This window comes from Montipora capricornis, chromosome 9 (genome assembly GCF_036669925.1).
Source record: "Montipora capricornis isolate CH-2021 chromosome 9, ASM3666992v2, whole genome shotgun sequence".
In the NCBI taxonomy this organism is placed as follows: Eukaryota; Metazoa; Cnidaria; class Anthozoa; order Scleractinia; family Acroporidae; genus Montipora; species Montipora capricornis.
In genome coordinates, this window is record NC_090891.1 from 27,069,607 (window position 1) to 27,090,397 (window position 20,791).

Below are 20,791 nucleotides of genomic sequence, written 5' to 3' on the forward strand. Positions count from 1 at the left end.
CTTCTTCTCGGCATGACTCGTCCCTAGTTCCTCTAGCCGTGACTGTTGCCTCGACCAACTTGAGGTAAAGATGGCGGCGTTAACAAACCTTCAATGTTCCGCGTGTTTCTGCACGTCAGACGATGTGGAATTGTTTTTTCGACATGACTGCGTCGACAATTCTGGAAATGCAGCTCCTCCCATGGGTAAGTCGAAGACAGAGCTTAATGACTTCGCTCTTTTCATGCACACATTTCTTGAACGTTCCAGACAGGTGGAAAATACCGTTCCATTCGACATATGGACATTTCGGTAATTTCAAACCGCAAATTTTGGTCGAATGGAACGCGCCCAAGGACTCCAGGCTTCACACGGTAGCTCCTTGTATCCATGGGGATTTTTCGTTGTTTTGGCTCCAGATCCTCAATTGCACACTTCCTTACCCACAATGCACTTGGCGTACTGTTTTCAAAACGAGGCTAATCGTTCATCCGCCATACTGAATTTCTTTTTTCTCAATGTGTTAGTAATTTTTTCTATTTTCTCCTTTGCTTTTATGTTTATTTGTCACTAAAATGGATTCTGGAGAAGGGGCTATTTGCGAAGAATATGAATCATCTCTGGAAGACTTGACATTTAATTCAAAACCGCTCATCAATGTGCTCACAATGTTGGCGGAAGAAAACAGCCAGTTTGCATCTAGTATAACAAAGCTGATCGAAAAGCGCATTAACCAGGTTAGTGTGTTGCTGTAATGTGTAATTTGAAGTATGTGGACGGGGATATCAATGCAGGAATGCTGTGAACACTAACTTTGAGAAACTCCCATTTTAGTCATTAAAAAATAGATATTTAAAATGGAAATTATTTTATTGTTAACCGGTCGTTCCGCCCCAGACTCGATCCGTCCCCATGTATATTGTGTCTAAGCACTCATTTTAATGGCTAAGTCTAAGCACTCATTTCAATGATTACACTGTAGGTCAAAGCACTGATTTTAGTAATGAAAAATTAGGGTTAGTGGTTGGTTAGCTATCATATGAGGGTCGTCAGAATACTGTGAGGCAGATTGACCACAATTCATTTATTGCCAGAAAATTATGTTGCGTAATTGTGCTTTGTTGGGTATTTGGACGATTTGGATAGGGCTTATGCACCAATTTTCATTTAAATATGGGTTTTAATGACAGTTAAGGGGTTGAGTTGTAAATGGTTGACACTCTTAGTACTTTTCTGTGAAGTCGTGATTAAAAACACTGTTTAAAGAGTGGGCAAATAAAGGGCAATCAGGACAGGAAAAAAAAAGGAAATCCATTTGCTCATGGCATATTTTGCGAACATTAAACAGGAGAAAGCATGACAAAATAGCTTGTGCTCGATCGTTCATGTGAGTGGTGTGGACATTTACCGTGGATAGTTCCCAGATTGCGCTTAATCTGATGAAACAACATGGGATCCGCACCAAAGAAAGAACGTTTTTCTGTCCTTAGTCAAGTGTGCATACGTGCCAAGCTCACTTTCATGGCTGCCTACTTTTTAATTATAAGCCTTCTAATTTCAAAATTATTGACAGTCCTGTTAACATACTGTTGCTTAAATGTTACATGTACTTGCCATGTGGGAATACTATTCTGTATGTACTCTTTCATCCTCTGAATTGGCCCCCTTTGGTGGGTAAAATCACCTCATGATAGACAGAGTAACATCTTTTTAAGAGTCACTCTCGCATGTTTGAGGGGAAGGGTTATTTAAGGTTATCCACTCAGGCACTTTAAGGCATGGTTTGCTTGGCTATATTCCAAAGTAAAAGTTAGAAAGGAAGCTGTTGTTCATTGTTACTGAAACTTGGTATATATCTTATGTTAAGCATCCTCAATTGCGTAGAATGTGCACAACATTGAAATTCATGTCATGTGACCTATAATTGGATACCAAGGAATAAAAATATCCCTTCAAAATGGGGAGTACTAAATGAAATTTTGGCTCCTTTGTTTTGGTACCAATCTCTTGATATTTGGGTACTATTTATGAATAAGCCTTGTGAGCAGGTCCCTCAAAATTACTCATCTTACAGCTGTAATTAAGGAAAATGGGTCACCTGACTTCAGAAAAAGCTGTATTTTTCCTTATTTAAACTACAAATGTAACCATACAAAGGAGAACATGATTCATGTAGTTCCGCTTATCAATTTGTTGCCAAAGGTTTTCAAAAGTATGAGGCAGAACGTCCCCCATTTTAGAAAACTCATTTTGTGACGTCACATGGCAAGTGATATCACTTGGTACTGGCAAGTGAGTGTCGTTTAACAAACAGTCATATGGAAAAAAAAAACATCAATCTATTGAAGAATAAAATTTGTTTAACTCATTAAGAATAGGTGTTTCTAAATTATCTACGGGGGTCCTGTATGCACTTGTACAGTAGAAGCTCAACCATGCCTTAACTAGCCTAAGCAACATATGGTGAATGCTCTGCTAATTGAGGAGACTGATAATTAATTTGAACCAGAACAAACCAAATGAAACTTGTTTTTGGATGAAAAGGGAATACCAGGGAACTCGGAGGAAAAACCTCTCAAAGCACAGTAGAAAACCATAAAGTTGACCCACATGATGCAATAAATATTATGCTCTGATTTTCTGGGTACTACTACTGTAATAATGTTATTATTATAATTATTAGTACATGTACAGTACATGTAAGTATTCTTGAAAGACTTTCAGCAAGAACTTGGTCCAGCTTACCGATACTTGACGGCTGAAGTTACTGGTCAGTGAAGCGAAAGTAATGTTGTGTCAGAGACAGTGTATTTTACTAATATTTTGTGGTTAGTTAGTCTGTGCCATTGTCCAGTCAAGGTTAAAGAAGGACTACCAAAAGGATTTATGACCACATTCTGTCACACTTTACAATTTAACAGAACTACTGGGGCAAATTTTACTTGTCTCAAACAATTGGGCTTGTATTTTGTTTTCAACTCTGTAGTTTAGGGGTGAGCAATAACAATTCTCATTTATCCTGTCAAGTTCTTCATTTTACATGTATCGAAAAAAATGGTATGCTTTAAAAATGCTTTTCTCCACAGGTTCAGCAACAGCTAAAGTTGCCATCTCTCTATCTGCTGGACTCAATTGTCAAGAATGTTGGTGGGGACTACCTTCACCTGGTTGCTCAAATCTTGGAGGGAACGTTCACCTGTGTCTTTGAAAAGGTATCTTCATTTCTCTTACAGTTTTGATTTTCCTTGCTGCTGCATCTGCTGCTTGTTTTTTTTTTCTTGCGTTGTAAACCGATTGACGCCTGGGAGTGAGATTTTACTCTGTCTAACTCTGGTCGATTTTATTCACCCACTTGGGGCATCCTGTCCCCTTCATTAATTTGAGGAAGGTACCTGGAAATAATGATGATCATGTTTTTGAAGACTTATTCTTGTATCGTTCATAAACACATTGACTGAAGTGCAAATTCCATGGACAAGTTTTGTTTTTCACTGCCATCAATCACATTTGTCACAAGAAGTATAGGATTGTTTCAAATAAAATAAAATAAAAAATCATTAAGTGGATGAAAATCAACCAATCATGATACTTAAGGACGTTTGCGCGAAAAATTTTCAACATTGATTTTTTTCTGAAACTTTTACCACTGTAAGATGATGAGTTTGTTATGTCAGAAATGTAAAAAAAATGGGGGGTCACCGACTTCGTTTTGGAGAGAACATTCCCGGAAAAACACCCAAAATGTGACAAAATCGGGCTTCGTTAGCGAATAAGGCCAGTGTCAGTAAACCCAAATATATTGCAATTAAATCTTTGAAGTGAAATCTTCTCTGCCAAATATTGTTTAAATGGACTTATTAAGTGAATTTAGTCAACTGGTGAGGTTCCTGAAAGATCACGTTCGCATTTAGCGACCACAGTTTCACTCGCCTTGCAGCCGCAAGATGGCAAGATTTGATGTCCCGTGAGCAGAAATCTTGAAATTTTTTTAACTTCCCACATTGATTTTTTGTTCATTTTTGGACAAAGTGGAGATAATTGTAAACAAAATCCGTTTCTGGAAAGAAAAATAGGGGTCACCGAACGTCCAAGACCGTTAAATCCAGGCAAAGCTATAGCAATGGCCTTTTGCCCTATCATTTCTCATTTTATTACTTAGCGTGCACGCTCGTGTATGACGTGGCGAGTGCATTTGCGTGCGCAGTAAGGATGCGCAGAAACAATTGGCGCGAACGTCCTTAACACGACCCTTCAACCCAATCTGCTACTGTGGTTGACTACTGTGGAACACAACACTCTTAACTGGAATTTGAATTTCAGAGTCCTCAAGTTTATGAAAGGTGCATTAATGAAGAAATGAGACTATGAACAAACAGTGCACATTTTACTCCTTTGTCTCCTCTTTCTTCCATAAAGGGTAGATAAAATGTTACATGTGAGTGGAAAAATGACTGTAATTAAGTAGGTGATCTTGGGCTACTATGTTTTCTGCTTTCACTGGCAAATTGTGACTGGCTATTCCAAGGCTGTGCTTTTAGAATTTTTTTTAGGGAGCCCAAAGCTCTGAACTGTTGAAATCTAGGGTGTCTGACAGCTAATTTTTGTACAAAACAATGTAAGCTTTCCTTGTCGCCCAAAGGCAAAAGGTAGTCACCAGGGGCCACAGGGTATTGCTAAAGCACAACCCTGAATTCCGGTGGGGTATACTGTACAATGAGTGGACTTTGATATATGTACATACATGTTCTTTAATTGACCACTCCCTGTAGGGGCTCTTCAGGGCCTATGAAACACAGTTAACAATCTAGAGAATGACAGAATGTAACAATAACAACTGTTAAGAATCCCAACTGGCTGGAGGCAAACCAGTTGGCTACGTGTATTTACAAGTGCAGCTGAGAAGTTGAACCAGGGACTACTCAACAAGTGGTCAGAACATGCTCTTGAACCCGAGATCCCCGGATCTCAAGACAAGCGCCTTACCACTGGGCTGCACTGCCTTGTGAAAAAAGTCAGAGAAAACACCATTTTAAAGGCCATGAAGGGACAAACACTGAGTTGTTTATAAGAGAAGTAAATTGCCTGCAAATCAACAAGTACAAGTGTGCAGTGTTCAAGAAGCGCCATGTACTACTTGAAAATTAATTCTTGTCCTATTTGGTATTTAGGCAGATGACAAGACTCGTCGTGATCTTTACAAGTTGCGGACCACTTGGTCACCATACTTTCCAGCCAAACTACTATACGATTTAGATGTTGCTGTTAATAAGTACGACTCAAATTGGCCAATTCCATCTGTGCCTCCGCCAAGCCCATCAATTCACATTAATCCCAAGTTTTTAAAGAAGGTAAGAGGCAATGGTTTAAAATCAGTCTCTTCATTTTAGATCTGAGGAGTTTAATTTTCTTAAAATATTAATACAAATCCACGAAGGATTACCAGGGGTCTCATTAAGTTTTAAAGTGGCAGGGACCTTGTAATAGAGTAAGCTTGCACCCCTGTATTGGTGGTTCGCTTATCTTTGAGCGGTACTGTAGTTCGGCTTTTGATCTTGAGACCTCCTTTGAACAAGGCGGGTACTGCACTCAGTGTAGACGGGTGCTACAGTAGTACCTGGCTCCTGGCTTCTTATAAAACCCCTGCAATAGCCATAGACAGTACATGCACATGCAAGTGAAGGATCCATTGGTAGGTGATCTCGAGAAGAAAGAAAGCAACTGGCATATCACAGGCATAATTATGCAACATCCATGACAAACTTGTGAAATGATTTTTGAAGTGTTTTACCTGCATTCTTTCCTGGCATTGACTTGTGGATTTTCTAGTATTTTAGTTTCATTACAGGAGTACACCCATGTATGAAAAAAACATTGAACTTACTCTCCTATGCTCCATCACCTAGCAATAACTTGAGTGATTTCCAATAATTTTGATTTAGGGATTTACAATCATGGCTGTACTGTTACATCTTCATTGTTGCACATGTAGTGCACGTACAATTTTCTGAAACTCTTCAGTTCAGGGGTGGCTTGAAATGAACTAACCTACCTTTTAATTTTGGTACCCTTGTTCAACTCCATGATATAGCCCCAAAGCTGTTTGCAGTGATTAAGTTATATGCTACTCAGGCATTCAGTTTTCAAATGGCAATAAAGTTTGTAAAGTGCATTTAAAGTACTGTACATGTAACTATACAACTCAGAGAAAGTGTGCAATGCTGGGGTTATTGTTATTTACATAGGCAGACAACACTGGGGTTGCCTCATTGACCAGTGAGATATCAACACCACAGGAACACCAAGTTGTTGAGGGTCATCAACAACGTCTTGTTGAACTCGAGAGACTTCAACAGGAACAGCTGAAATTAACTGAACTGGAGATTCAGGAGCACCAGATGAAGAGGGATTTACTCCTCAAGAAACAGCAACAAGAACGAAAGCTGCTGCTTCAGCAACAACAACAGGACATCCTTCGTCTACGACTGACGAATGATGATTCAGATTCGGATTCTGTAACTAGTAATGGGGTACTGTATATCCTGTTTTGTCCTTCAGTCTACTGTGGTATTGCAACTCGAATCAAAAGAAAATTTTTTAAAATAGTGTAAACTGCAACAAAATGGCGAGGGCTCCTTTCCCCTGAAACTTGGCCGAATATTTTGGAAGGACATTACTAAATTATTCTTTGGACAAACTGAACCATATTTTACAATGGCGCAATTTTGCACAATCCACATCTGATCGCATCTGATTGCTTAATTATTCATCAGAAATCACGCAATTCATGAGGAATCTTACCCATTAACACTTTATTTTGAGAAACCTGCATCTGCATGTCAGTTCAAGATAATTTACCTTTGAAAGTTTTTGCATTCTGCAGACCCCAGAATTTTTACTTTCGTAAATAATTGAAGTTCCTCATTTTCACCTTGGATCCTGTGAATCAGAATTGGGAATATATAGGTCTATATCAACACAGATTACATGTAATCCTTCTATCATTTTAAGTAATGGAAGATCGGCCAAACGTTACATTCGCTCACTTTGAATACGAAAGAAACATCATCATGGAGAAGTAAAAACGACCGCTTTTTCTTCGACTGAAAAGACAAGATTGCATCTTCTGTGAAATCTTATTGCAAAATGATAGACCAAGAAAGTACTTAATCAAATTATCTTTAGTGGAACACAGAAGTGGTGTTCTTAACCTCTAAAACCTACTAAAACAGGCTTAAAATAGCTCAGAAAAAAATAGCCCATGTTTTTCACATAATAGTTCTTCCTTGTTGGATAATCTGCCCTGAAAAATGCTGCACGATTTCTGTTCTTTTATTGCACCCTGTCAGAGAGTTTGTTAAATGGTTGTGTATCCAGGGGAGAAGAAAGATAGCTGTTCTTTAAGTTTGCAAAGTCGTTCATTTGAAACATCATTGTTCAATGATTCTTTGAAATCCTACATGTACCACAGAAAAATGTGTTTTACATAATTATCTTTAACCATTCTCACTTTGATATGAGAGTAAAGTGCGAAAATATCATTGTTTTTTATTGAGAGAAATAATTACGGTAATGACATTTGACCCAGAAAATCCCCTAGGAAACCAGATGCGCAAAAACAGGTACAGTGTAACTTGTGTTACATTGTGCACAGTATCTGGAGCACTTTGAGACTAATGTTAAGAGTACTTTGAGGGTAGAAAACATGAAAATTTGCCTAGACAGGTGCCTTAAGACAAATTTAGGGCGCGTTCGATTGACGCTATTCCGTAATAAGAATACGCGGAGTGATGCTTTAAAACACTACGTTTTGCAGCAACAAGGATAATAAAGCTATGTTTAAAATAGCATTTTAGCAGATGTTTGACAATGTTTATATGAATCTCCGCAAAAACGAAGGATTTCTTACTTCTATTCCATGTATTCTTATTCCGGAATATGGTCAATCGAACGCGCTCTTAATGATTTTGGTCAGGTGATGAAATAAAACGGTAGCCCTCCCCTTCAAACCCCGAGCATGTTATACAGAGTAAGTGTACACGGTAAGCTTAATATTACAGGGTAGTTCCACCTGCTGGTACATGTACCCAGGAGAGCTTACCATTTGAATGGAATTTTCGGTCATTCCGGGGAAAATTCAAATGGAACGGTTCATCCCGCTGGAATGCTTTCGGAAAAAAGGTAATAGGGAGTTTTAGCAAAGACGACGGCTACAGCAACGAAAACGTTGGTCCAAAATATAACTACGGTGTAAGCGCTATCGCAAGTATTTCGCGACTAATACGTCTTGTTCACATTGTACAATACAGGTGAACTATCCTGTAAATGGGTGGGTACGAACGGTTTTAAAGTCAAAACTGAAAATGACTTTTTCATTGTTATATGCTCACGTTGTTGTCAAAACCTAAAATTTGGTGATTTCACGTTGTTGTTTTGTGGAGTACGACAAAGAAATGCACGGAAATTCGTGTTGCACGTGCAGCACGAGCATTTTTCCTTTTTCAACCAAAAATATTCTTGCTTTGTGGCATTGCCGTAGCCGTACCCGTCGTCTTTGCTAAAACTCCCTATTACCTTTCAAGGTATTCCCTTTTGTTCGCTTTGACCGGAATGCCCGGAAATTTCTTTACCATTTGTCCACAATTACAAGTGCCAGAGAAAATAGACCGTTTCGTTTGTTTTTCAAGGAGAATAACCCGTTTTTCTGGCAAATGATACAGCACATTCCCATTTTCTACAGAACGTGCAGTACCATTTGTCGAAACATTCTCACCGAAAATTTCATTCAAATGGTAAGTGCTCCAGCTCTTATTGCAACCTCTTAAGTTCACTTGATTCTTCCTCCCTTGAAACTACAGTACATCAAAACACATGTAGTAATGATGATAGTGTCAAGGTGATTGTGATAGCATTAATGATAACAATGATAAAAAAAATAATTTGTTACTTATTTCCAACAACCCTTTTGAACAAAACAGATGAAGACCTTTACTTATTGAATTTCTTTACTGTCCCTCAACAGCCACCTATCACAGCCAAAGTCGAATCAACAGACAGTGTCAAAAAAACATTAAGTAGTCGAGATCCTCGTCTTCGACGTACTGAACAGGAACCTGACCACGTCCGAGAATCAAGACCAGAGGAAGTGCAGACTCTGTTGCCGAGGGAACCTGTAATTAATGAGGAAATTTTAGTTATTGACAACCGAGATAGATTTCCAATACCCATCAGTAATCGTGAACGTGGAAAGGTATCGAATAGACCTCCTGATCACGTTGCTGTTTCAAAGACTGACTCAAAGGTAGATCCGAAGAAAGGAATGAGAAGAAATGTTCAACACATGGCCATTGTAGAAGAGCCAGCTCTACCTGTACCTCACGCAGAGAGGTTGGTCACAGAAAGCCCAAAGCACGGTGATTTTCACAGGGAAGCAAAACCAAAGAATAACCACAGAAAGCGTAATCCTGCTGAATGGCCAAGTCGCTCTGGTGAATATGAAAGCGCTCCAGAGGAGCCTGTTGTTTCAAAGTCTCACTTGGGTAGAGGCAAGTTGCGAAAGGGTAGACGGAAATCTTTGGAAAGACAAAGGGGGAGGGGTGGGCGAGGTAGAGGGCCTGAGAGAAAAAGGGAGCTTGTGCATGATGGTTTTCAAAATGAAGATGATCAACGCTTCACTAGAATAGGTGAACCAGTTGACCCCAGATACATTGTAGATAGACCTGGTGATTCATCGTCATCTTTTAGAGGGGATTGGAACAGTGATGTAGAACACCGAGATGAAAATTTTAGGCCACGTGATGAGCCTCGTTTACGTCACGGCAAGAGGAGAAGAGGTAGGGGACAAACTGTTTATGTCAGAGGACGTGACCATGATGAAATTATGCGATCTAGAAGTCCGGGAATTGCTGAACAGAGAGTAATGGATATAGTACACGAGAGAGATAGAGTGGAGAGCATGGAGCCAAGTATGGAACCTCGCTTTGCTGGGCCAGAGATTTTCCAAGATCCTGAGTTTAGAATTAGAGAGGAAAAGCACCTGGATTTAAGTGAGAACAACCATCCTCCTTTTCACAGTGATCCAAGAGAGCAGCACTTCGGCGAGCCCCATCCAAAGAAGCCAAGACCTTTGCTCTCCGATATGGAAATAAATGAACTACGAAACAGGAAAGGAGCTTCTCCAAATGCGGGAAGAATGACTCCTCCGCATTTGCCACCAGAAGGCTTCCTTGGCCATCCTTTGGAAAGAGGGGAAGAGCTACCGGTGTTTGACCCTCACATGGATGGTCCTTTTCACCCTGACTTGGGCCCAGCACCGCATGGTGAATTTGGACCGCCAGTCGAACACCATGGAATGTGGGAACATGGATTTGAAATTCCCCGAGAGCTTATGTTGGATCGTCAGAATGAAATCATGAGACGGGTAAGGCAATCACATATCATAATATGGCAACCTTTTCATTTGAAAATACAAACCTAATTCCTATTTCTAACTGTCTGAGTTGAAATGCCATACAAACTGCACATGTGGTTCCAATTCAGGGCTCGAAATTGTGACCAATGCAGTCACAATTAAAATATCTGGAGAAGTTGCGAATTTGCCACCAGTTTTCCCCATCGCTCGTTCGAAATAAAATGGTTAGCAGTTGCCATGTTGCCAGTGCTTTTGCTAAAATAAAGAAAGACATATAGACTGTTCACAGTCCCCTATTTTTCCGTTTGATCGTCGGGATCGAGCACAAACTTTCGCCATCTTTGTTTTTAAAAGCGAGCCACTCGATAGTTATATCGCTCTCCCCAGTTCGCGCTCGCTTTTAAAAACAAAGATGGCGAAAGCTTGTGGAAAAATAGGGGACTGTGAACAGTCTAAGAAAGACAGTGCTCGTCTGGTGATCCCAGACGATCTGTTTTTGGTAAAATGAAAAGCCTGGTTGCCCGAAGAAAAAACAATTGACAACCCAGCCAAAAATAGAAAATGAATAAGCAGTACCCGAACCACTTGTTGTCAGCTTTCCATTGTCAATGTCCAATAGTAGTGTGAAGTTAGCAATAATTACTTTGCAGTAGCTGAGCGTTTTCCTGTGTTTTGAATATCTGTGGCTTTTAAAAAAAATTGCCAGATAGGAAAATGCAAGAGACGATATCACAGAGATGTAGGCAATGGAGATCGAAAATGCTAAATTTAAATCCAGAATTCCCCAATAGACAGTTGGAGTATCAATGACTCCAAAGTTTACGGAAGAGACCATGTATCGGATTACAATGATGACACAGATTGTCTTACTATTCGATTTCTGTGCCGGGTTTACGGAAGAGACCGTGTATCGGATGATCAGTGTTAATTTACAATGATGACACAGACTGTCCTATATTGGGTTTTTGTGGCGGGTTTCCCTAAACTACAAACTCTTGAAACTGAACAAATCAGTGCTTAAAACTCCTGAAACTGGCTGGTGGACCGACTCACATCCTTTCAAAAAACTTGATATTAACTGAGCTGAAACTTAAGCCTATTTCACTTAAATGAAGTCTTCCAAAATGTCAATCAAAGTTTTTTGCGTTTCCGGTAATCAATTAATTAATCCGTTCTAACGCGGTGACACCCAAAAAGCCACAGGGGCACGCTAAGAACTATGGGACACCAAGCTCCAATGCTCAACACGGCGTGCATCGAAGGGGGTTTCCTAATGGGCAACCAAGCATTTATCAGGGCAACCAAATTTACGGGATTTGTTGCCCAGCTTTTGAAACAGGGACAACCTGGAATTTTTTTTGTTTAATTTCGAGCACTGTGAAGAAATGAAAAATAATTTTGTTTCTCGCCTTGAGTTTTTTTTCAATCTGAAGATAGCGTAATTGTAGCGTAATTTCGCTGCGATGTTACGTGCACAACTCCCTTCCTTCCATTCCATTTTCAGCGGTTTTTTTCAACACAACACAAGTATTGTGGGCTCATAATTTGTGTTGCTACACCGCTGACAACACAATGGAGCGCGACGATTTTGGGAAATTGCAACTGGATTTTTTCGTTAATTTCAAGCCCCTTTGACGCAATCAGTTGCCATATTAGGTCATATGGTATATGAGCTGATAACCAAGATTGAGTGAACCCATCAGAAAGCTAGAAACACAATATCCGAAGCCGAAAATGTAATTAGCGAGTATCAAAAATACCATAATACTTTTTTGTCCCTCCAAAATCTTGCATTAGCATTGTTTTTATTTTCTCGTGGGAATTACAATGGTCCCAAGAGAAACTGGAAACGATGCTTATGCAAAATTTTGGTATTTTGGTATTTTTGTTACTGGCTAATAACACTTAGCATTCTAAGCTTGCTAGCTCTTATTTTCCTACAGTCAAATCCTTTTACCATAGTTCATGTAAATTTGAAACACTAATGTGGCTGTACCCTTTTTGATGCTGTATGATGATCTGATTTTAAGGCGGAAAGGAGACTACAGTCCGGTGATCTTACTGTAGATCAGCATCACGACCTTATGGATAAACTTCACCAGTTGTATGAACTTCAGCGTCAATCTGAGCAGCTGAGGCATCCTCCAGATATGCGGCATCCGCTTCCTGAACATGATGTTAGGCTGATGATACCAGTCCCCAGGCCAGGTGAAGAATTTATATTACTATTCTTTGCAACTCACTTTCATGTTCATATTCGTTCATGATGTTGCGTTTAGCAACAACATATCCATGCTGACAAAAGCTACATGTATGTCAGGCTTCTTTAGTTTTGCGCTGTTGATGAAATGTGTGTAATGATTACTTTGTTACCAGTTCACTGTTGAGGCAACATGGCTTGAGTGGTCAGGGCCCTTTTCTTGAGATCTGGAGATCCCTTGTTCAACACCTGTTCTGACACATAGCTGAAGTTGTTCCCGGTAGATTGGTCATTTTATTGTGCCTAATATTTGTTATTCTTCACATCTTTTCTCTTCAGGAGCTCCTACAGACATGGATGACCCAATGTTAGATGCAGGTCCAGGTAGACCGATGCCGCCAATGTATGAAGAGCATTCCAGCATGCCACCCAGAGGTCCCCCACCAATGGATCTTCAAGGTCCTCCTGTGAGACTTGATGGCCCCAGATTTGATGTTAATGAACCTCGCATGGAGAGACATAATGAGAACTTCAGGGGACACCCAAGGGAACTTGATCAACACCCACATGACCGGATTGTACTTAGGGGCCCTATGGAACCCCCTGTAAGGTTTGATGGTCCTCCCAGGAGAGAGGACATGCCGAATCCGATGTTTGGTAGGCCTGTAGAAGACATTCCTGCTCCCAGGACACCTCCAAGACAAGAAAGAGGCATGTTCTTTGTTTTTTCTCAAGTGTTAAGATGCTGCTATGATAAAAAAAAAATCATCTTTTTTGTTTAGAATTCAGAACCTTATTTGAAAAACATTGGCTCGTCGAACCTTACGTGGTTGTTCATTTCTTGTTTAATGATCCACCATTCCTAACTTGGAGTTAATCAGTTGAGTTAGAGTGTACTGGTGCGGGTGTGTTTTGTAATGATATTTGATGTGCAGTATGAAAGTTTTGTGCCCTCAGCTGAAATCACGTGTCTGGTCACTGTAGTTGATTGTCATTTTGCTCGGCAACGAGTTTCCAAAAATTCACTGTCGTAAATGCCATCCAGTTACTGTTATATGTAATCACAGAGAAGGGACACAGTAAAGAACGATTTTTTTTTAATTTAAGCTCTGAAAACGCTATGAGTGAAAAGTACATTAAAACAATTTCCTTTGTCTCGACCAATTATGCAAAATTTGAAAGGAGATACAATGTTATCCTCGTTGGTCCCTAGCCAGATAGATTAAAAATTTAACTGTTGCTATAGTTACATATGAAAATCGCGCCTTTCTATGCCTTTCGTGAAAATGATTTAGTATTTCATTGGTGTTTATATATTAAATAGAATATGATATGGCCCCTTGGAGATACACAATTTCTCTTCTCGTGTTGAAAAATATTTCACTCGTTCGCTGCGCTCACTCGTGAAATATTTTTCAACATTCGAAGAGAAATCTCGTATATCCGCGTGGACTTGTAATATCCTCTATTTATTTTCCATGTCCTGGTCAACCATCGGCACCTTTTACATACTGCACCCCTCACTAACTGACCTTGAGGTCCGTACTGGAAGTTAGGTCCCGAGTTTTTTTTTGGTTGATTTGTGGGCTATAAATCAACTGGAAAAGCAACGTGGACCCGAAATTTACGATATGGGCCGAGAAAACAAGCTTAGTAAGATACTCATTATATCTGCGGTAATCAGACGCGCGGAAAAGGAAACGAGTTGAAGTCAAACGGAACGTTCAACTGCCACAAATAACGATCATGCGTAAACAAAAAAACAAAAAATATCCTTGGCTTTTTGATTACTTTCTTGCAGGATTCAATCAGTTTCACAAGTTTATGCCACATAAACAACAAAATTTTAAACTCAGCGAGCAGTACAGCAGGCCGCACTGTAAAATACGGCCTGCTGCTGAATTAACCAATCATAACGTGCGTACTATCTGAAAGATATAAGTAAGTGTAATTACCATTAAATATTTTAACAGGTGGAGAAGTTGCACCTCCCACGCCAAACACCATGATGGAGAAGAAAGCTGTTGATGATCTGTTCCGAAAACTCATGCAAGTTGGAATCATAAAAGTGACTCCGGAACCTGGTAGCGAATCTCCTCGACATGATCCTTTACCCGCACCCCCACCGGCAGAGGCTCAACAACCCCCACCTCTCCCTACTCGACCTGTTTCTTCTGTTCTTCCCATTCTAGCAGCAGTCTTGCCTCAAAAGGATTTACTGATTGAAAAGAAACCAATTCCTGAGATAAAACTTGTTCCGTATGAGCTAAAAAGGTGAGTTGATGAAGAATTATAAGGAAAACGGACCAAAATGACATTGCTCACCATCCATGCTTTTTCGTCGCTCTTAACTTACAATCTTTGACAAAACTCGGTGAGAAAAATGTGACACATCAACAAAATGCTCATTCTATAATTTTTCTTTGTGATAAAAGATTAAAATCTCGCTACTTTCCCCCCTCCCCCAAATCCAATGTTGGTTTACGTGTAGATCGGCCACAGGCTTGCACAGTATTTTGCATCACATTATCAGCATTGGTATGGGGAGAGGGGAGCATTGATAGACTTTGTTTGTAAGTGCATGTCAGCTAATGCTTAACGTGGAATGTTTCCCAAGAGTTTTTTTTCCAAGATTGTGGTTTGATGCTGGTTGAGAAAAAGTTGACCAACCAAATCAATGTATGAAACGGCTTTCTCCAATAGAAACAAACCAGTAAGTTATTTCCGAGTTCATGTCTACCTCCTCTTCAAAGCGAGTCTAAGTGTGAAGTTTTTGTGACGGTAATAAGTTGTACTTAACATGTGAATGAAAACTCATTTTCGTAAAAAAAAACTTCGCACTTAGCCTCGCTTTGAAGAGGAGGTAGACATGAGCTCAGAAATGACCTATTCAACCAATGTAAAAGAGTCGTTCTAGTCTAGTTCCCAATGGAACGCGACACAATTTAAATATTTGATTTGAATTTGCAGGCGGCATGATGGCGTGATAAGCAGTCTTTATGTAGGGACCCAGTGTTCGTCTTGTGGTCTTCGGTTTCCGGGTGAAGCTGCTAAGATTTATCGTGAACACTTGGACTGGCATTTTCGCAAGAACAGACGTGAGAAAGATAGCAGAAGAGTGGCTCATAGACAGTGGTATTTTATGGTCAAAGATTGGCTCGGTTATGAGGAGATTTCAGATCCGGACGAACGAGGTGCGTTGTCGTCGTGTTTGTGCCTTTTATTTCTCTATTTACTGTGCCTTTCACAATTATGGGGATACAGAAATGAAACTTCAGCCGGTGGTTTTGCGTTTTAGTCTGCGGCTCAAAGAAAGGTGGCAGATCGTTGAAAACATAATCGACCAAGTGGATGACAGTTTGCTATGGTGATCTGCAAAGGCAGTGAAAAATGACACCATTGATCGGAATGTGAACCTCAGAGTCGAAAGCCGAGTAAATGAAAGGCACAGAGACTCGGTATTGTAAGTGATAACAAACTTAAAGAGTCGAAAAGTTTTTATGCGTGTTACAAGTTTTTGTGATATGTTAAAAACTCACACTCACTGTTCGCAAAGAGTATGAATGTTCACATTCAAGGGTTTTGTAAACTGGGTGAGATTGCTTTTTGGTCGGACTGATAACGGCTTCAAGTGCCCCCCCTCCCCCCACACACACATGCCCCCCTTAACTTTTGGGATGCAACTGGCCACCGGTGATGTGTTTGACGAGGACAGCATGGTGGTAGCAACATTTCAGTTTTCTAACTCCATCCGTCTTTATAACCATCCTCGAGATTGCAGTGTAGCTAACTTTATTTATGGCTTCCACAGCTCGAAGTTCGTTCTTTGATGTTAACACCGGAGCCGTGGACTCTCCGGATCCGTCGAAAGAGTCCAAAGACATTTTCATCGGAGATGGCAGCTGCCCTGTTCTCAGTAGTGATACCGAAGCTGAAGCGGTGAGGTCATTTGTGTGCTTCTCACTGCGAGGCAGTAAGCCAAATATGATAAAAACAAGCGTTTAGTTAAATAGTGCTGTGTCACGGCAGTGCAGTTCATTTTGTGTAGCTTTACCAGTTACTCGCCCCAACTCGATATGCAACTTAACATTAACCCAGAAATTACCTTTAAACAACGTAAATCTAAGCTACGTTACCAAAGAAATGTTTGTCGAGAAGACATGGTTCAAGTTTCAAACAGCAGAGAGAAACTGAAAATATTTTAGGCTGAAAAGTTTTTTGTTCAAATATCCCAATTGCGATCCATTTTAGTCTTCTTCAATTTTGCCCATCCCTGTCCTCTTTTGTATTTGCTGTTTTGATAAACCTTTGTCCTATGTTTTGAGTAGTTGTTTTAATCCTTCGCTTGGTAAGTTTTATCGCCAGTTCCTAGTCGCTGAAATTGGCTAAAAATCGTGACACATCCCCTAAAATAAAAACCCGAAAGATTGCTAATGTATAATACACGGCTAAGTTCTTTAAAATGCCTGCTCCCGTTTTGCGCATGTGTTTTAGAACTCCAAACTGGCGCATAAGCCAGGGCTGTCATCCAATCAATCATAATTGTTAATTTCCTCTTAGGAGTGTGACATCTGCTGTGAAAAGTTGGAACAATTCTGGGAAGAAACAAACGAAGAGTGGCATTACAAGGCTGCTGTTCGCATTGACGGCAAGGCAAGTTGAAATTTAATATTGTTTTTCTACTGTATAATGGTTTACTTTCGCCTTCGAGATAATCCTCTTTTGCTTATGAACACGTCGTGAAGAATATAGCCCTGCGAATGCTGGGCGAAAAAAGCGCTTCTCCCTACCAGACTTTGCGCGTTCATTTTTCACCCGCTTTTTCTCTCACCACTTGTTAAGCTTGTCCTTAGCTGAAGGTCTCTGGGATTTTAGCTATTTGTACTGAGGTATTTATAGTTGCTTTGCAGACTTACCATTTGTTGTGTTATCAAGATGCCAAAGAGGTGAGATATGTTCTTTTTTCGGTGTCATGTGTGTTCTGTTTCTTTTTCGTGAGGAGTGCGAAAAGATAACAGCTGAAAACGAGTGTGATACGTTTCATTTGAAAAACCTTTAAACGTCAAGTAGTTTCTAGATATACTTTTTGAAGAATTTCATTTCGATTCCTAACTTGACGTTGGCTCTTGATAAATGGAACTTGAAAGGAAAATTATATTTACCTCCATCTATCGCATCTTCAATAAGTCATTTGCCCAAATAAACTATGCTGAGTTATGGGGTCTCGCGGTATTTCTGTTTACAATTAGAATCTGTATACTCGGGAGGTAAGGGGGGGGGGGGAGGGGGGCGGGGGACCCTAGCATTAGGAATATCCTTAAGCCGTAAAAGGGCGAAACATTTTTAAATGCAGAAATTTCGATTGCCGATATGGATTAGAACGAGAATTGGTGAACGTCCTCCCGCCACCATGCGGATCTTTGGAGTGAAAGATGTTTACATGAAGCTATACTCTCTTAACTGGAAAGATCCTAAAGACAAGTAAATGTTTTTGCTAATTAACTTGATATTTAAGGCTAAGGCGTGCAGGGGACAAGTATTGCGATTGCTGTAGTCGAAACCCCACCATCATACCTTCGATTAACACCAATATTCATAGGCCACATTTGTATTTCCACGGTCGAGCTGGAAAGGGCATAGATCGGTGGATTTTTTCCAGATTCACTTTATTCCCCCTCTCCCCTCCCTCCTTCCTTTTTGCAGTCCATCTGTTGGGACACGAATGAAGGTCTATTGGTTTTTCGCTACCAACTGGACAGTGAGTTCGTAAGCCAATCAGATTTCAGGATTGGTTATATTTTGCTGATAGCTTCGTCTTACTTAGTAATCCAGTGTTTTTCCGGGGAAGAGGCCTTTTGGAACAAAAGCGTAGAGAGATATTTGAGAGAAATTAATTTTGAAGAATGGTAATCGGGGAAATTATCGTTGCGTCTTTCCCTAGTAAATGCGGGACGGTGGGATCTCAAAAGAGGGTCAAGGGCATTTGTTAATGACTAACGAATTTCCTGTGTTCGTTTTTCTCTTTCAATTCGTGTTTTTGGTGCGATTTGTGGTTTGCTTTGCTTCCACTCTGTGCCAATTAGAATCAAGGCGAACCGGATAAAGATGATAACAAACTCGACAAAGAAGAGGAAGAAAGCACGGAAGTGGACGGTGATCAAACGTCTTCTCACCAGGGCGACACCAACGTTAAGGAAGAAAAGAAATTCACGGAGAAGATCGAGACGAGCAAAGGAAAAACGGTTGCAGAAAAGACTGATACGAAGTCTCGTGAAAAAGACTCGCTGAAAGTAAAGGGTGAGGGAGCACGCGAGAAGGGTAGCGTTAGTGTGTCTAGTAATTCTGTTGATAATAAAGAGAATGAAACGAAGGGTGATGATACATAGTCACTCTGTTTCAAGGCAAATGCCTTGACCGCCCGCAACCCCGACTGCAGCAGATTGTCTTTACCGTCTTGAAGTCGAGGGGTCAAAATAACATTATTTTGGTGAAGCAAAAATGGTTCGAAAAACTCCTTTTCGTTTGTAAAAGTGCACTCGTTGGACGTCCCGTACTCTTCGATAATGCCTCCTTTCGGTATCATTTCGTATCTTCCAAGAGCTTGGTAAATGTTTGCATATATTTTCCTTTTTTTTACTTCATGATTGCGAACACCGTTCCAGATTTTTTCGACGGATCCCCTCGTTGTTACAACATTGGATCACTATCGCTCTTCTTTGATTGAAAACACTCGCGAATCCCTCCTGTCGGACATTTCCCATTTTGTCGAAAGTGATTTGAGCTCCCGACAACCTTTGAAAGCAGCAACTGCAAGCGATAGTTGAACTGGCAGCGATGTGCTGCTTCAATGTACTGCCCTCGAAACTGAGGAAATAAAGAACTCCTTACGTTATGTTGTATCGTTATTTTATCAGACGTATTTTAAATTAAGAGATAATAATTGTGCTTTATTCTCTCCAGTTGTACTTTATAGTTCTGGTAGTTGTTTTACTTTTGCAGCGGTTTTCAGTTTGAGTGTTGTTACTCTTGGCCAATCGCAGTAGACGCGGACAGTTAAAATGAGCCAATCACAACGCAAAACAAGTGTCTGCAGCCGTCGCTCAGCGCGCGAAAATGTGTGCGGCCAATCACATTTGGTGTTGCCTTACCAGTGATTTGCTTTGTTTTTGTGCAAATCAAGGAAAAGTCGCGACGGTTCACTCGAAACTCGGCTTAAAACCGCTCGAAAGTGTCCCACTGTAAACTAGCCAAAACGAGAACAAGAATTCTGGGAAAGGTTATCCCGACACAAACTGTACTTGCCAAAAGTTTCGTTCCCTTTCTTCAGGTCAAATATGAGGGAACAAAATTGGTGCCAGAATTGTTTAGAATTATTTGCAGAGAAACTTGCACAAGCTGGCTCTAAAAACGTACTTGATTCTGTAAAGCGGAAAACTATATTTTTACGAATTGTGCATGCACTTGCATTGCAAGCCCACACGATACGGACTAAAATGCGTTGTAAGTATTTCCCTTTAGGTTAAGGATTTCCTTGATGTATTTTGATTTGAATTGATCAATAAAAACCCATTTAAATCTCATCTTGTTTTAAACTTTTGTTTGCATTTAAGAACGGTTCAAAACTGTAGGGTTCATCTTGTATGTCACGATGCATGTAGGAGGAAGAGCTCTTCTTTTTGTGCCCTCTCTCCCACATTCCGCATTTGCTTCGTACAGACCTCCCCTCTGGTAGCACTGTGAACAGATATCCCCGGGGTGAAGTGCATGCTCTGAGTCAGCCTGCATGGAGTGCTTTCTTATAGGGGAAGTGGAAATTGGTGTGATGGGGTTCGGACGCGTGATAACGAGGAGGGCGCGCGAGGAAGAGTAAAAACAATGACATTTCTCTCTGCTCGCTTGCTTCTCACGGTCCGCAAAGCGCAACTAAGCCACAGCTCTGAGACTAACACACGCTTATATGTTACACTCTTAGAGCATTCTAATTTTTGGATGACTCGTGATTTTCATTTTGTCTTTCGATTGTGTGACTTGAAAGCACCTCGGCTAGATAAATGTCACCAACGGAGCAGAAGTAATCCTGTGTACAGGTTTTAGTTTTCTCTCGTTGTGACTTCAGTTTAAGAAAATATTCAGAGAAAAGGTCTCCTTCATTTTCTCTAGAAAACATATATATGTATTGCTATTTAGGCATATACCCTTGAAGA

At 40.3% G+C, this 20,791-nt stretch overlaps 1 protein-coding gene across 1 annotated transcript; it reads left to right on the forward strand.

The window, feature by feature from the left end:
• Window positions 1–449: 449 nt before the first annotated feature.
• On the forward strand, window positions 450–19,479 carry LOC138016655 (pre-mRNA cleavage complex 2 protein Pcf11-like). The gene is made up of 13 exons (XM_068863847.1): window positions 450–716; window positions 3,066–3,191; window positions 5,148–5,327; window positions 6,222–6,506; window positions 8,999–10,396; window positions 12,418–12,595; window positions 12,927–13,298; window positions 14,561–14,861; window positions 15,558–15,781; window positions 16,399–16,526; window positions 17,148–17,240; window positions 17,498–17,533; window positions 18,671–19,479. The coding sequence occupies exons 1-13, from the start codon at window positions 555–557 to the stop codon at window positions 18,971–18,973; spliced, it is 3,786 nt and encodes a 1,261-aa protein (XP_068719948.1). The 5' UTR covers window positions 450–554; the 3' UTR covers window positions 18,974–19,479.
• Window positions 19,480–20,791: the final 1,312 nt, after the last annotated feature.

What these genes read in the sequence shown, in the direction of transcription:
- LOC138016655 (XM_068863847.1), top strand. Translation starts at nt 555, where the DNA reads ATGGATTCTGGAGAAGGGGCTATTTGCGAAGAATATGAATCATCTCTG. An exon ending in ATCCCAAGTTTTTAAAGAAG is followed by an intron (nt 5,328 to 6,221) that starts GTAAGAGGCAAT and finishes TTATTTACATAG; the next exon opens with GCAGACAACACTGGGGTTGC. An exon ending in CTGTTCGCATTGACGGCAAG is followed by an intron (nt 17,241 to 17,497) that starts GCAAGTTGAAAT and finishes GTTGCTTTGCAG; the next exon opens with ACTTACCATTTGTTGTGTTA.